The 17,390-nt window shown below is 34.4% G+C and overlaps 1 protein-coding gene across 2 annotated transcripts in view; it reads right to left on the reverse strand.

Moving 5' to 3' along the window:
- Positions 1–696: 696 nt before the first annotated feature.
- The window catches only part of ERBIN (erbb2 interacting protein), a 118,104-nt gene continuing 101,410 nt past the window's right edge, over positions 697–17,390 (reverse strand). For both annotated transcript variants that reach the window (XM_058824351.1, XM_058824350.1), the window contains exons 23-28: positions 10,572–10,715; positions 9,644–9,775; positions 7,760–7,969; positions 6,607–6,699; positions 5,946–6,020; positions 697–3,263 (exon numbers count right to left, since the gene is read on the reverse strand). In XM_058824351.1, the coding sequence (XP_058680334.1) occupies positions 3,156–3,263; positions 5,946–6,020; positions 6,607–6,699; positions 7,760–7,969; positions 9,644–9,775; positions 10,572–10,715 (762 nt within the window). In that variant the 3' untranslated portion in view covers positions 697–3,155. The remainder of the gene's footprint in view (positions 3,264–5,945; positions 6,021–6,606; positions 6,700–7,759; positions 7,970–9,643; positions 9,776–10,571; positions 10,716–17,390) is intronic.

Here is a 17,390-nt window from a genome sequence, read left to right on the forward strand (position 1 = left end):
AGGTCTACAAAAACTGTAGATAATTAAATAATGTTATGGAGAATTTTTCCTAAAATTTAAATAAGTCAATTTCACACAGCTTTAAAGAGCATTAGTTTATTATCTATTCTCCATGTGTTACCTCAGAAACAGTCTTCTTATATACAAAAATTTGGAATGTTGAATAAATGCTGATCAATAGAAACATTACATAGCTGTTGACAAGGGAATATTTCTAAATAAAACCAAAATAATAATGAATGTTTGATTCTGTGTGTTGCTTATTGCTATGTCTGTGTTCATAGAATGATTTCAAGTATTTACACTTTTTCTTAATTCATTAAAAAAAGAAACTAAAAAAGTATTTACATAATAAATACATGGGAGACTTCATCTTTTCATTACATCAGTTGAACTGATTCTTCAATGAACTATTAAGAACAGAAAGAATTAACACAGTTTGCATCAATTCACTGCCATGCTGAGTAACTCAGGTTGCTGATGGATTTTATTCTATTCAAAATGTAGTTTACAATGCATTCAAACTGAAAAGTGCTGATATTGTCTCTGCTCCTTTGAATTCTGGCTGCACTAGTTAAGGAGTCCTCTTTCTCCCACTCCCCACAAAATCATTTAGTCTGACATGTTTACCTTCACATACTGACACTGACAAAACAAACACATTTCAATTCACTGAAAACTCAAACATTTAGTGAGTAAAATCAGCATAATCCATGTTTTATTAGACAATTAATTTGCTAACTGACGGAAGACAAGCTTTGGCCAAGTATTTCCACAAGAAGTACTAAACTTCTTGCTATAAATCTCTACTTATATAGTTCTACCAACCGAACAGTTTTTGGTAGAATTTTTCTGTGATACATAAATCTGAAAATTAAGTGACACAGCAACATTTAAAACTTCTGTTACCATTAAAGCAAAATACAATACAGTATAATTTCTCAGTGATATATTTAAATGTACTGCAAAATGTATACAAAGTCAGTCCAAGATCAGTAAAGAATCAGTTCTGCTTTTTGGACTTTTCCCTTCTTAAAGATACAGGTTTTATAGAAGACCAAGGTAATTTAGGACTTGTCTGTATGTATCCCCATTAAAAGGCAGTGTGTGATAAAAATAACATGATTAAAAGTAATGAACACGTGATGTGAACATTTTGCATTTTCAATAAAAAAATAGAAACTAAATAACAACTAAACACTGAAGCCTGCCATTATATAGCTATGTTTCTCATTCTTTAAGATTAACAGCACACAGAAAATAAGTGAATTTTATCAAAATACAGCACATTTCTGCTAATATATCAAAAAAATCATTTTCTATGCAAATATTACTGAAAATCAACTAAAAAGAATTAAAATATACAAAGAGTTGTTAAAGGGTTTCAATTAAAATTATTAGAACTATACACAGTACAATAAGCAATAGTTAACATCTCTGAAAGAAGTGCAACAATATTGGAGTTCACTTATTAAAAAAGTACTGCCTGTTTATTACTGCTAGCTATGTATAATTCCTTTCTTTTCCAGCTCATTCTTCCAAAACTAAAGGAAGCTGGTGTTTTTGCTAGCTTTATTAAAAGCATTTACTTTTTGGGTTGAAAAAAAGCGCTTATACCTGTCCCAAACTACCAACTTGTACATAATTAAAAATGAACTGCAATAATTGAATATTGCTCCAATGACAGGCTAATTATTAGCCCTGATTAAAAACAGTTATCGGTCTTCTATGGCACTTTTCCCTGGTCCATAACAACCGTGTATGAATTATCACTGCAGACTATGCAGTCTCTATTCAATTACAAAGGAGAAAGATAATGTTTCTGGTAAACAAAATTAATAGAAGCATAATTGAGCCTTTTATACAGTAATAAGGAACAAAGGCAGCCTGTGGTAAATCACTATTACATCAATGTAATCAGAAACCCTTTAATGACTCTGAAGTGTCTAGTTCACATTTAATGTTACCTGTAGGAACAGCCCTTTAAGAAACCTCATTACGAACTGGTGGGTTTTAAGTACACCCTCCCTTTACTCTCCATCTCACCACAGCAATTCTCCATCACTGCTCAAAGTTTCACAAACTTGCTTTGGTTACCTAGCTCCATGTGTATGGTTTCCTTTTTGATTAACAAGGCAATGCAGAGGCCAAAAAAATTGAGATGTCTTTCATAACCTTTCCTGCATCATTTGTGTATGTTTAAATTTATATTACAGGCAACAATCTTAAAAACTGGCCATTTCAGTTTCATTTTTAATATCTGTCAGCTTAAAATGGAGTATTTTTTATAAAGATAAAATTATCACCATTTCCACAAAATTGGGGATTTCCATAGCAGAGAAAAATCTCTGGGCACAATTCCACAGTACAGCTGAAAAAATTATGTATGCAAGAAAACAACTAAACATGAATGACATGTGGCAAATGAATATTCAATGACTACATTAAGAACAAATCCTGTATAATATCACAAATTTGTAGTTACAGTCTTCCTAAAAAAACACCGTAAGCTTTTATTGCATTTTCTATTGGTAGACGTACACTCCAGAACTAAACACTTTTTCCTCTCTCCTGATTCCAGATTTAGATAGCAGATAATTGTTTCACCTGACCTTTATTCCGTCCAACCAGCACCACCTTCCATCTACCCATTCATCTATACAATGTGCACATAGCAAAGCCAACACTTCATATCCCCGTTCGTATCTACAGAAGTGGTTCAGCGTAACACATTAATATCTGGTGAATAAAAATAAAGGCAATAAACAGCTACAGGACAGACAGCCCTGCCATCTGTCCATTGGCTACAACTGAGGCTTCACAAAGCCTTGCACAAAGTTTAGTAATGTGTATGAATTATCCAAAAATAAACCTACCATCTGTACAAAAAAACAACAGAGGTTTGTTCTTGGAGGAGTGATCCTTAAATTGCTATAATGCTTAAAAAGAAGTTGATTCACCATACACATTTCCAAAATTATTTCCTGTATGTTCTCTGCAGTGGTTTTTCCCCCTTTAACCACAAGTTCAGTATTTCCTGTACAAATTTTGATCATAATTCTGAGTTCTTTTAATGTATAAAAATATGCAAAATATTCAGTTTCCCCACAGTCCTTCAATGCATTCTGTTGGTTTATCCCCACAATCCACGGTACTTATGAAGAAACTTCTCGCACAATGATGAGTTCCACAGCATTCTGAAAAGTCTTTAGCAACGACACTGCTTGTCCATGATCAATGTTGATGAAGCTGTATCCATTAGCCTAAAAAGAAATATTTAAAATTGAAAATGACAGTCTTTATTCCATGTTAGTAAAAGATATTTCATTACTTCGTGTACGTTTCTTTAAGCCTTAAGGTTTCTACATGAATGCGGAGAATAAAACACTGCAGATGACTTGAATTTGTACCTGCATGCTACAAAAAAACTAAATTACCATATCAGCCTTGGAAGAATATTGCAAATAACCAAAAGAAAACTGCATATTAAGCTATTAACATCAGACATCTAATTCATCAGCTGTAATACAGCCACATGAAAAAATCCTAAATGGGCAACAAATGACACAAACCTATTTTAAGTATCAGAATATTAGAGATGGCATCTCTGATAAATTAAAACTATTGAGTCCTGTTTGAGACAAAAACATTAATGGCACTGGGAGCCATTTTTTGGTGTTAGACTCTGAGATAATCTCCAACTTGTATTTGTGTATGACTCTAAACAATATTGTTATTCTTGGACAAGTTTGTCTTGGCAAACACAGACAGGCCCAAGTGGTCTACAATAGACAGGGAAAACATGGCCACAGCTCAACTTCTCTGAGCGTACCAGAGCAAGATCATGCTCAACCTGGTCAGCAAAATGTTGCAAAAGGACAAATTTGTCCCTTTAAACTGTTACAGCTTCCAGCTGTGCATCCCATCTTTTTCCCTGAGCTGCTTGTGTGGTGACAGGGAACAGAGAACTGGATGTGCTCTCTGTGCCTTAGCAGTGACATTTTGAATGTTACAGTTCTTATCCCATCACTGTTTTACCAGCTGAATCCTTGGTTAGAAAACCAGGGGTTTTCACATCTTTCTAGATTTGCAGAGGAAGATTTATGTAGACTGCTCAGAGAGCAAAAGTGGCAACAATCCTTTCAAATCATAATTTGTACAGAATGTCCTAGCCTAGTCTTAAGTCTTACTTTCATTTATCTAGTCATTCATCAGATAGTGTACTTTTATTAAAAATATGTATTAGACATGCATTGTAATATGCATGCCTACTGAATGTTTTACAGAGAACATTGCAAAATCAAGCATAGCAAAGGCATTTTGGAAGAGATGGTATTCATTAAAAAAATGAAGTCTGAGTGGCTCAAGACAGAGTGGGACTGTCATTATATCATCACTGGGACTATCGCAGCTAAAAAGAATGTGCTGTTACATTAAAAAATACTCTTTGTTATGAGAAATAAAGCGGCTTCTGATTGTCTAAGCATGGAAGTGCAATTGTTCTTGAGCTCTTTTTCAAATTGAATCCCTTATTAAACAATAAGCAAAACCCAAGCAGTGGCAACATAAAAAAATCTGCATTAAGTAATTTGATTTGTCTGCATGGCATTTATAAAGACAGGAATAAACCACAAAACAGAAATTACCTTTCAGGTATGTTCCACTTTACAAATACATAACAAATGTGCTAGTAGTTTTTTCAAAGTTTTAACATGCTTCCTGTTCATGTATGTGCTGGTAACCCTGGGTGTTAGGTTATCACCATCCCTGTATCAGTAAGAGAACTAGGACCTCTCTAATCCAGTGAGGAGAGACAAGCAGAAATTATTTATTGTGCTTAAGAACAATCCATCTTTTAGCTGGAACAACTTAGTCTCAGTTCAGGTTTCTTGTGTGCCTTTTGGCTTTATCTTTCATTTGAAGAACTAGGCTGAGTTTTCAATTTGGCTTGGTTTTAGAATATGGTTCACAGGATGTTGTGGTTTAATCGAGACACTAGTAGAGGCTGGGGTGTTTGGTTTTGGGCTTTTTGTTTGTTCTGTTTTTAGAAAATTGAAATGCAGCACAGTTGATTCCATCAACATTTTCATGGTACGATAAATAACTATTTTTAATAAGTTATGGAATTTAAAGGTAGTTAGAACAATTTTCAAATGTCCCACTAGCTCATTTTGGTTAAGAAAGTAAGGCACTACAAACGTACTGTTAATTTCTCTGACCCCTCCCCTAATAGCTTACGAGCTCATTTATACAAGACAACTTCAAACAAATCTAATACAGAAAAGGTCTGATAGGTACAGACTTCCTAGAGAAGCAACAACACAGCTTGCAGTCCAGAAGCCATGGCTGCTGAAATGCGTGACTTGGCTGGCCAGCAGCAGATGGGCAGCCAGGAGGTGCGTGCTGTGACCAGCCAGACACCAGGCAGCAAAGGGGCAGCTTTGGCCAGGGCTCCTGCATGTCCGGCCTGCCAGTGGGGAAGAGAAGCAGAGGCTGGCAGGAGCTGCAGCATGGAGAGGGATGTAACAGGAGAGTGCAACTGTGGGGAGCAGCTGTCAGGGGCAGCTGTTGGTGTTCAGACAACCATTGTTCTCAACACTATGTGAACGAACACAAATGCAACAACTGAATGATAGTACAGCCTAATGAAATGTCTCAAATGACATCTTTTGTCACTTTTTTTTGTCTTCAGATGTGTGAAAAATGTTCAGACTTTGAAAAAATTATTCACTGTGCTTTAGTCTGAGTCACTTATTGGTGTGTTAGGTGGCAGAAAATGAAGTTTCATCCCAGAATGTATCAGGAATAGATACCAAAGAAAAAATCAAAATAGATGCCAAAGAAAAAAGTAAACATTCTGCTCTTAGGTGCGAACTGAAACCAAACCAGGATATTACATAGGCTACTAAAGTCATTACTGTCATTAATTACATTAAGTACATTACCTGAATTATTTTATCCCCTGGCTGTAACAGCTTAGATGCTGGTCCATCTGGCTGCACTCTGGTTACAAATATGCCCTTGAAAAACAGATGTGGGAATGTTTTTGACAACTTATTTATGAATAACAGGATAGCATCAAACAGATGTAATTAAAAATATTTTTTCAAGTTTCCATCCTAAGTAGAAGAGAACACAATGCTATTCTACAGGTCTCTGACTTTTACAACTGCTTCCCTTTCCTGATGTTAAAAATACAAAATTATCTTTGAAGATAATTGTGACCCACCTTGGTTTAAACTGGCAGATGTATATATCAACATGAATTATCTACTACTAGAAATAGAGCTGTAGGCTAAGTCACCATCTCTTTTATAAGAGGATTCCTAATTGTACACTCCACAATTCACTATCTCAAATCTGCTAACAGATAACTAGAACTGTTAACCACTGTAAAAACTACTCATCTGGAATAATCATATGTACTGTCATTCAACTGTGACCACCTAAAACCTTGATTTTCCACATAATTTTCCAATTTTCTCCCTTCCAGTCCTGGAGTGTAGTGGTTTGAGAAATATATATACTTTCTTTTCTCCCATTGCTGAACACGAGAAACATCACAGATCAGAAAGCTTTCAAGAAGCATTAGTATAGAATACTTACATCATCTTCTGGTCTGAATGGATTTCCTCTCCCTCCAACTCCTCCTGATATACTAAATCCAAGTTCTGGATCCTTGTCAACTCTCACTCGAATCTAAGTAATTACAATCAAAATAAGATTAATTGGCTGAAAAATCTATATTCAAAGCTACTGTAATGAAATTATTAGGAATTCAGGTGAATAAAACCTTTGAAATTAAAAAAAATTAAAAAGCAGGTCAGAGATTATTATACCTCATAATATTAATGCAGAACAAGATTGCAATATAACATGATGCAGATTGTACCTAAGTTTTATTCCAATAACACTATTATTATAATAATAAGTCACATGAGCTTTAAATTCAGAGATATTTCAATATTAAGTGGGTTACTTTCATGCCCCCAGCAAATATACATGCTTATGTGAAAGAATCTCTTCCTCCTATTTCTTTGCTACCTCTAGGTAAATTTTGAAAATCAAGCCTCATTCCTACTTTGACTGCAAGTGGTACATAGCCAAGACTGTCCTCTTTCTCTTGCTGGAAGAGATGAATAAAAAACTTATTTTACACAGGAAGTGGACATTCTCATTCTAGCACAGAATGAAAATGAAGTTATCAGGATTTTTAAAAAAAAAACCTCAAACAATATAGAAAGAGGGCTGTCACAAGGAAAGGGTCATTAAATGGTATAAGAATTTCTTATATACATATCTATCATAAACAAAACATAATTATCAGGTATGCATCAGATTGCTCCAACATTTTTATGCTCCAACATTTTTGCTTAGGGATACACATTTCTGCACTTGCAGGTTTAACCATTCCAGATGCAAAGTACTCTAAGTTGTACTGTGACTTTGTGTTTTCTTCAGTTACTAGCTAAATATTGAAGCAGATATAAATAAATTTAGTTGAGAAATTAATTTTTAGCTCAGTAAAAAGATGCAAGGTAAAGTTTCTGCTGCATTCAGTTAAAATTCTACCACATTTCTCTCAAAACTGGAAGGAATGTGTGATCTGAGGGATAGAATTTATCTGAGATCTTTTGCTGGAGGTAAATCCCTATATTGCTTCTGTCACCATCTACAGAGAAATGATAATAAATGAAAAGAATGTAACAATGTCTCTGATTGACAGATGTTGTATCTGTCAGATAGATTTTACTCTTACCTCTTGCTTTGCCAGCTCATGGCTTTGTCTGGGAGAGCACTGGGACTGGGTATAGGGGGGCTGGTGGGCAACTTTCAACATCAGATAATCAATTAATTGCTCTCTAGATGGATGTCTTGCGACTGATGATTGAGGAGGGAGATGATGGACTTGGCTGTAGTTTGCTGGAAGCCTCTGAGGCTGGCACATTTGTCCATTTGTTAAAGGCATCTGAAAAAAAAATTATCAAGGTCATGCGTTTTATAAGCAGCAATCCTCAATTCTTATTTCATTAATTCAATTCTTCTCATATGTCACTGCTCTTAATTTTCAGCAACATTATTAAAACTACTCTTCTGGATCATGTACAATTACATCCATTTTGTTTATAGCTATCAGCTCTGACCTACTGAACAATTTGAAAAAACAAAATCTTTATTTGAGTGCTAATTTATCAGCACAAAATATACAGCCTTTGCTTTTAGCACTTGTTTTTTCACTGAGTTTCCCCAAATATTATTTTCCAGCAGTGCAATTGATGGTATTGACACTTGATTCATGCCATTATAGTCTGTGCTTTTCTTACAAAAAATTCAGAGATTTTGTAACAATTTCCAACAGATCATAGAAAAATAAAAATTCCCACTCCCTATCCCAGGCGTGGCAGACTACATGCTCACCAAGTATATTATGGTGATCACTTTACAAGAAAACTCCTTGAGCAAGTTCCCATCCAAGCTCAAGATCTTAATATCAAAATTGTAGTATTTCCAAAAAATGTTACTCTTTTCTTAATGGATATGTAACTGATTGATAGGAATAATAATGACAAGCAGCAGTGAGGTACACAGCTGTCAAGACATACAGAACATTCCAATCATGTCACCAGGAATGATGCTGGAGCTGGCAATGTTTCCTCACTGAAGCTGTGTTGAGATACGCTGCCTTTTTACCCCCTTGCCATTACATCTCGTGCTGTTATCCACCTTAATTAGTCACTGATTCATCTGTATAATTCCAAAATTGCTATACACTTGAGTAACAGACTGGCCTGCCACCCGTATCATATTAGTTATGGGATACAAGGATGTTAAAATACTCACTCAGTATTACAAGTAACAAGTGTGCAAATTTCAACCTGTAACCATGCTATGTGAATGCACACATATCAGAATCTGCTCTGTTGAGTTTATGTCAGACTGATTCTGAGAAATGATAATGTGTGTCTTTAATACATTTTCAGATTATTTACAGATCATATATATTTAATATACATGCCTTTTCTGAAAACTTGAAGTATAACAGGAAAACTTTTTTGTTGCCAGAGGTAGAGTTTATATAGGTAAAATGTATCCACAGCTGTGCAAGTTCCCAATACCCATTGTCTGTAGAAATGCAACTGAAATTACTGAAGGTGTAAGAATAAAATCAGCTTCTGCTGATTAATTTACAAAAATCCATTTAGTTTCATGGTAGTAAGACCCACTTCCAGACGTAGTGCTTAGAGATGAATACAAAGTGTTTCCTACTAATTCTGGTTTATCATCACAATTTCATCACAACACATTTCAAGTTTGTTCTTTAGAAGGTTTAATCAGCTTCATATTACTTTTCAGAAATCATCTGCTATATTTCAATTTTCACTTGCAAGTACTTCTTTGGCTGCGGATTTCTTCTTCCAAATTACCTACTGAAGAAAAGTAAGAACCATCTTCCTTCATAGAGTCAACCATTTCACTGAGGATGCTGTTTCATTTTTGTCAGTTTTGAAGCTTGTGTATTACATTTTAAAGAAGCCCTAGCTCCAACTGCTATCCCAACCTAAGTTTCTACTGCTAATAAAATATACAGACTTAAGAATAAAAGCAAATAATGTCCTATCCATGTTGTCATGCAGACAACTACCTGCACAGCTGTTTTTTTGATGCTGTCTGGAGGAACATCTTTGAGACTAAGCGTGGCAGATGAGTAATTCTGCTGTCCCGAAATGAATACTTCATCCTGGCATTGGTCTCCTGGAGCAGAAGCCTGGGGATGCTTTAAACAGAATGAAGTGGTAAAGACAAAGTCTTTATATAATAAAAACTAAAAATTCTCAATAGAAACTCAGGATAAAATATTTTAAGGGCTTTATCTTTCTTTATCTTTTTGGATTAACTAGGACATTATTTGTGCAGAAAATCTCACTAACTAAGACATACACCCAATAAAATACTGATGGACATTTAAAAACCCCACAGCTGCAGAGGTGTCTTTTATCAGCAGTAAATTAATTAACAAATCCCAGCGATTAACTAGTCAAAGATTCAAGGAAGTCTCCTGATGACTTTATCCAGCTCACTAGGGATGCCATACACACCACTCAGAGTGTTTATCTAAAAGCTCATTTCCTCATATTTTCTGACTACAAATTTTCTTGAATGCCGACAGTATCTTACAGTACAGTTTATATCATCAGAATTTCTTTTGGGGGAGGAAGAAGAATAGTCAGATTTTGTTCAAACCTTATTGGGCTAGGTTAAATTCAGAATGGTAATCTTTTGATCACAAATGTACAATGAAATCAGACAGTTCTACACATATTCAACCATCTACAAAGCCAGTTAGACTACTCAACTTCATGACATTAAACTGAAAAGCCCTGCAATAAGTTTATAGCATATGAAGCGAAGGTAAAATATTTCATGCCTAAAAATAATTTCAGTATATAGATTATATTATTTTAATAAAGCATTGTGCATATGTAAAAGGATAACTGTATCAATTTAAGGACCCCCTTACAATTTATTCTTTCCCCCGCTATATATTGCAATAGCCTCCTGTAGGTACTCACTCGAACAATGTGCACACCAGAACCTCTTCCGTCTGCAACACTCAAGGCAACACTACCCTGGCTGCCATGCAGATCCCTAGAGCTGCCATAGTGAAAGCTGCTAACTGCAGCATAATTGGAATTAAAGGACCGAGACAGCATGCTCTGAATAAAGAGGGGACAGATTTAACACAGAGATTAGTGCAGCATGCATAAACCACAAGACATGTTATACATGTAATACAAACATATTCCATTGTCATGCAAGATAAAACCATGCAAGAACGGTACCACTGTGATGTATAAACACAACTCAGTGACCCTATTTACCTTTATTTACTGTAAATCAGCATGCAACCAGTTCACATGCAGAATTACATGTAAATAAAGTAATTGAAATATTCACGTGTCTGAAAAAACAACAAAGGTGCTTATCAAAATTTTCACGTTTTCATTATATTTGCAACATAACAAGTATGTTATAGGAAGATAAGCTGGCAGTCAAGAAAAATACCTGTGGAAATCTATCTAATTATTTTGTCTACTGTTTTGTCTTATCCCCCCACACCACTACTAGTAAAGTACAAATAAAAATTTACACAGAGATTTGACTGACTGAATTTTCTTGCTATAACCACACTGATAATATCCAGTGCATTACAGTAATACTTCACTCAGGAATGTAAACAAGCCGCATTTAAAGGAAGAGGCATGAATGAAACTGAGACTACCCCTGTGCTACTGTAGGCAATCAAAGAGGTAACGTGACCGCAAGGACAGATGCGACAGTGGTTTTGGTTTGAGCTTCATTCGCTTACAAACCTGACCCCTGCAGTATTAGCAAGGATAACAAAATGAAAGCAAGAGACATTACCATCTTGCCACCATGGTCTTTTGTAGCTGTAATAGCAAAACAAAATAAAAAGACAGTGCAAAGGAAGAAATAGAAAAACTTCCACGGGCTACCTGATAAATAAAACAAAGCTATCTTGAACATGTGACAATCCCATGAAAAAAATACTACTGTAGAAAAAAGATACACCACAAAGCATTAATAGCCAGCAAATTCAAAGCTGCTTTGTGTAAAGCTTTTAATTTTTCTGAGTTAAAGAAAGGAATTTTCAAAATAGTTATAATTTACTAAGATACTGTAACAATTCCTACATGAATAAACACATTTTGGCATTTGCCTGTTGACTATGTATACTAATATGATTCTGAAAATAATCACTAGTCTTTAGGCAAACATCTGGTCTTTTGTCCTAGCTTCATCTTGTGAAACTAAAACTAGTTTAATAATCAAAGCCATATGCTTCTATATACTCATATTCCCCAGATGATGCTCTGGTAGCACAGTCATTGGAAACTCCCTTGAAAAACAGTATTTACTGACAATACTGGTTTTATCTTGGCTGAAGTTCTTGGATAACCTCTGTCTCAGTGACATAGTAAGCATTCTTCATGTTTCTCTTTTACACCTTCCCTGTTCTCTAGCCAATGGATTTTTCAAGCATCCAAAGAAGTCTGCAGATGTTTTCCTTTTCTTGGGAGAGGAAGACTGTTCTTAGCATTTAAATTTACATTCACTAAACATTAAATCTGAGCTTACTGCTCCTCTAAGCTTTAGGCTAAATACCCAGGCAAAAATGCCAAAACCAATTTTCCTCAGCTTCTTAGTGCCTCAAACCATCTTCTTATTACTCTTTTCATAACAGTGTCTGTAATTAACAAGGTGATCTTCTTGCCCCACCACTAAAGGCAATTCCTTGAAGTATCCTTACAGAAAGCTCTCAAGAGGCTTCTATATCTCTCCATCCTCTGTAAGTGGCAAAAAGACTGATAAAAATAGAAGGAATGCATGGTGGGACTAAAAAATTCTCTCTTCAAAGTGTCTATAGCAGACTATCGTACTCTAAAGTCCCCTAGATGAACTGGGTTCACTCTCAGAGCCAAACAGATGGCAAATAAATAGCAATGATCTATGTGACAAAAGAGATATGTAACAATGCAAAATTGGATTTAAAATCTAAGATAGATGTGCAACAGAGAGGGAGAACTTTCCTAAAATTTACAGAGGTATGAACTTGTACATCAGAAACTGAGATTTCAGTTAAGTGACTTTCAAGGTGACTACATAATCTGAGAACTATGAACTCTAAAAGGTTTATAGTATTTTTTTCTTGAAAGAGACTTCTTCCACAAGTACAAGAAATGATTGTGCAGTTGATGTAGGGAAGAGTTGAGAACACTGCAAACACTGTTACTCTCCTGTTCTACATGAGCACAGCGCCTCAACACTAAGTTAGAAGAAACTCAGAAGCTGTACTAACAGTACAAAACAAATACTATTTAAAATGGTCATGTAAGAAAGTTTAAGTTTTACACAATAAGAGATTCCTAGGGACAAAACAAGAGTATTTGTCCTCCACCTATTTCTAGCTGGGAAGAGAGAAATTGATGCATTTGGAGTGTGAACAGCATTCCTGTTAATTTTGTTTCTCAATGTGAGAATGATGAAGGTGTACGTTTCTGAGAAAAATTCCTGAAGACTGCTGCACCAGAGAACACACCTTCTGAAATCTAAATATCAAATGTCATTAACCACCCTGATTTTCACTACGAATTATTAAAAATTGAATATGGAATAAATACATGATCTAAACTTCACACTAAGTATGACTGTTAATTCTAAGTACCAGCTCCATTAGTCCTGGTTTGCTACCATGTCTTAAGGCATAATGGCCTGCAAAATAATAATTCAAATATTTGAGGCCTGAGAAGAATTACTTCAGTTATTCTGAACTGATGCACACTAAGAAATATACATGTCATCTTTCAGTATATTTTTACTGTACATTTAATGATATATATTAGATATATATAATTTAACAGATTTAAATTACATTTATATTCATATAATATTTCATTTAATATATTTTTACTAGAAATCAGTTATTTAGCCATCAATAGTCTATACTGGGAACTACAATACATCAAGAAAAAATGGCTATGTACAAAGTAATAATCAGTGCGTTCATCATAATAATTCCAAATTGTAGTCAAATTTGCCTCCAATGGAATCAGTTTAGATACAGGCAAGTAGATAGTCGCATAATTCTGGGGTTTACTTGTATTTTTTTAGATGATACAAACTGGAATGTGTTCTGTCTTTTGCAGCTTACAAAAGAATTAACATTTCAGACTCCAAAAGGGTGTGATTTGGGAATTGAAATGCCTTAATGCATTTACTTAGGTGCAAGAAAATAAGTAGTGGAATTTATTTAGGAGAATTTATAGGAGAATAATATTGTAATTTTTGTAGGAGAATAATATTGTAATATTGTAATTATTAGGAGAATAATATTGTAATTATTAGGAGAATAATATTGTTATGTTAAGACTGTTTGGAGTCTGAAATGGCAAGCCATGAAATTTGGGCATAAAAGAGGAACTAATAATTTCAATATCTGCAGGGAACAAGACTCTACATTCTACTTATCTTGAAACAGCCTAAACTGGAGACTTAACTGCTAAGCCTAAGTATTAGTCTTTTTTATTTATTGATTTATTTAACATTACCTAGAATCAGCTGCAGGGTAAAGGTGGACATAAGTAATCCCTTGAGACAATATTAAGTGTCTAGAAATCCCTTCAGTTTTCATTCCCATTATCCACATAACAGACTCTTCCTATTGAAGAGTTACATATGGAAAAACTGCATATAATTTAAATTCCACTGACAGAAAATGTTTGCAGATTGAGAACTTTTGCTGTTTACATAACAAATGCACAAGAATTTTATTCCTTTTAAAGCATGTTGGTTTGACTTCTGAACTCCACAAATATATTATAATATTATATGGTTCAGATGTCCATTCAAAAAAGAAAAAAATAACAAATATAACTAAAATCAAAATGTAAAACTAACAAGTACTAAAGAGATAATACTTCTGGTAATTTATCAGGATATGAAACTATGTAAAAATATTCTTCAGGTTGCGATCTTGTGAACACTTAAGTGTTTTATTTTATGTACGCACAGAACGACTGAAGTCACTGTCCTTGACACACTAAAGCAAGTTTAATTAGGGAGAAGATCTGAGGTAACATAAATGAAAACATTTTTGCATATTAAGTATGTGGCATAAAAAAATGTGTTGAAGAAAAAGTTTCAAACTTTAATTAAAACTGCAATTCCATATCAGTACTGAAACTATTAGACATTTTTCTTTTAATAAGGCACTGTAGACTGACAACTCTAAAAAAAAAAAAAGTAGGTATTAAACTATTATCATCTCCTCTGAATGCATTTTAGACAATCTGTATATTAGATAAGTAGTAGATAAAGTAGATAAAAAACAGAGGACTTAATTTCAGATTAAATTAGAATTGAAAGCAAACACACATCTAATGAACTCCCACGTGTTTTGCAACAGAAAATGGAAAATATACATATGTAAGGGAAGGACAATCAGACTCAGTAACTAATTTTGTATGCTCAGCAAAGTCATGTAACATATTAGCAGGTAACTGTTGCAGATACTTCTTACTGCAATTTATGGATAAGAAATTTCTCCATCATAAATGTGTGACCCTAGTCTTTTTACACAGGTGGAATTTTCGTTTCAATTCCTAAATAAAAGCCAACAGAGTACTATAAGAGTCTAGTGCAACACACTAAGTAGTAAAATGGGTATGTCACACCCTAACCCTAACCTGAAAAATATTACTGTTTCTAAAACTCTGTACTAAGTTTATGAAGGTGGAGGTAAGGCCAAATTGACTACATGCTTTCCAACATCTTACATATGCAACCACTAGAGAGCAGTTTGACATTTAAATAAGCTCCTGTCTCCCCCAATAAAATATGCTTTGCATCAGTTAAGCCAATTGTTTCTTCTAATATATGCAGAATTTCTATTTACAAATGGTCTCATGAACTATTTTCACCTTCATTCACTCTGATAATTTTAGTTATTCTCTACATTTCACAGGAACACGCAATATTCTGAGTTTGAAGGGACCCATCATGATCATCAAGTCCAACTCCTAAATGAATGGCCCATACCATGACCTTTACAGCTTATTAAAGGTATTACAAATGCTAGCTATTTGGCTGGAACCCATTGTTAATCATTTTTGCTAGACGTAAAACTAGTTTGTATCTTTGCTTAAGCAAATTAAACTCCTAAAATTTTTTCCCACAAATTTCAGGTAAAAAGAGCTAATAAATAAGGAACTAGTTTCTCCAATTTGTCCAATAAGCAGACACCGTTGGATAAATTTAAGTGGGTTCACTTCTCCCTCTCTTTTCAGATACTAAATGTTATAAAAACACAATTAACAAGTTTTTCAGGAGCTTAGGAAAAGAAAACAACCAAACAAAACAACAACAAACAAAACCAACCCCCAAAAGCCCACCACCACACCCTCCTTTCTAATATGCATTTCTATCTGTAAGGACACAAATTATAAACATGATTAAAATCAATAACAGTAGAGTCACAGCAAAAGTAATACTATTAATCCATACTGGTCAAGAAAAGAGGTATGAAATATTCATCACAATGCTTAATTTTGTATTTGTAATTTTTTTGTGTTGCATCTTATGTTTAAAAAAAAAAGTGCCATTTTGAATCCATGAAAGCTTTGTCAAAGTAGTTTCCAATAATGTTCCTTAAACAAGCTCTGTAACTGAGCTTGTTCCTTAGATGAGTTAAAACTGGATTGTTAATTACTGGATTTTTTTTTTCAGATTTCAAACCATTTCAGAAATCTGCTTTATAGATAAAGCACCCTCACCACTCGGCTAATTTTTAATTACAAACAGAAATACCAAAGCTGCTATTTAAAAAGAACTAAGAAATATTCAGTTGATTGCTAGAATTTCCACATTATCATATCTGCCAGCTGCCATACAGGATCATATCTACATTTTCCACAATTCAGATTTTTCTTTTTAAGTTGGTTATATCCTAAAGAATATAAAGTAGACAATTCAATATATACATTTACTTTAAACCCATAAAAAAGTCTCAGATTGCTAAGACTGCTTTAAAAAACTTCAAGGCCAAAACAAAAGAACATAAAAAACAGACTTAAAAGTTCTGTTAAATTAAATGCACAGCTAAAATCTTAATAGCAGTTATTCCAGTCTAGTAGAAAAAATTAAAGTTTACATATAAAGCACAATGAAAAGTATTGTCAGAAATTAAGGGAATCAAGTCAGGCAGTCAATGGCATTTAAGTAAAGGTGACAACGCTGCTGCAGACCCAAACAGATATCACTGCTGCATTAAACGCTCTTCCTAACATGCCAATGAACAAGCTATAAACAACTGCAGTAGCAGGGCACTGAAGCTCTGCTTCCCTTTGTACTCAAAGATTGCTGGTATTTTTGTTTCTCTTGTCACTTCATGTAATATTTGATACATCCATCCAGGAGAATGGAAAATGAGGGAATGCACATTTTATTAGAGTTGGAACATGGTGAGATTAGTGACCCTCATGTGGGACAAGGGGTCCTCACATGACAGCACAGTACTACCCTAAGACACTTCCTGTTGTGGGTGACCAGCTGGATCAGAAGAATACGTACAGATTTAGTGCAGGTGTCTATAAAAAACGAAACCCATCCCCTTCTGTCACCAGAATTTATCCAATTTGAAACAAAAATCCAACCAAAAAACCCCCCCAAAACACAAAAAGCAAACCCTTCCCCCCAAATACTGGGATTTCTGAAGAAAAATCATAGTTAAAAGTAATTTCTCCAACCATCTCCAATTAAATTTCTCTAGCCATCATAGATATTCAAGTAGTTACCATAATAATTACAAAGCA

This window comes from Ammospiza caudacuta, chromosome Z (genome assembly GCF_027887145.1).
Source record: "Ammospiza caudacuta isolate bAmmCau1 chromosome Z, bAmmCau1.pri, whole genome shotgun sequence".
NCBI lineage: Eukaryota > Metazoa > Chordata > Aves > Passeriformes > Passerellidae > Ammospiza > Ammospiza caudacuta.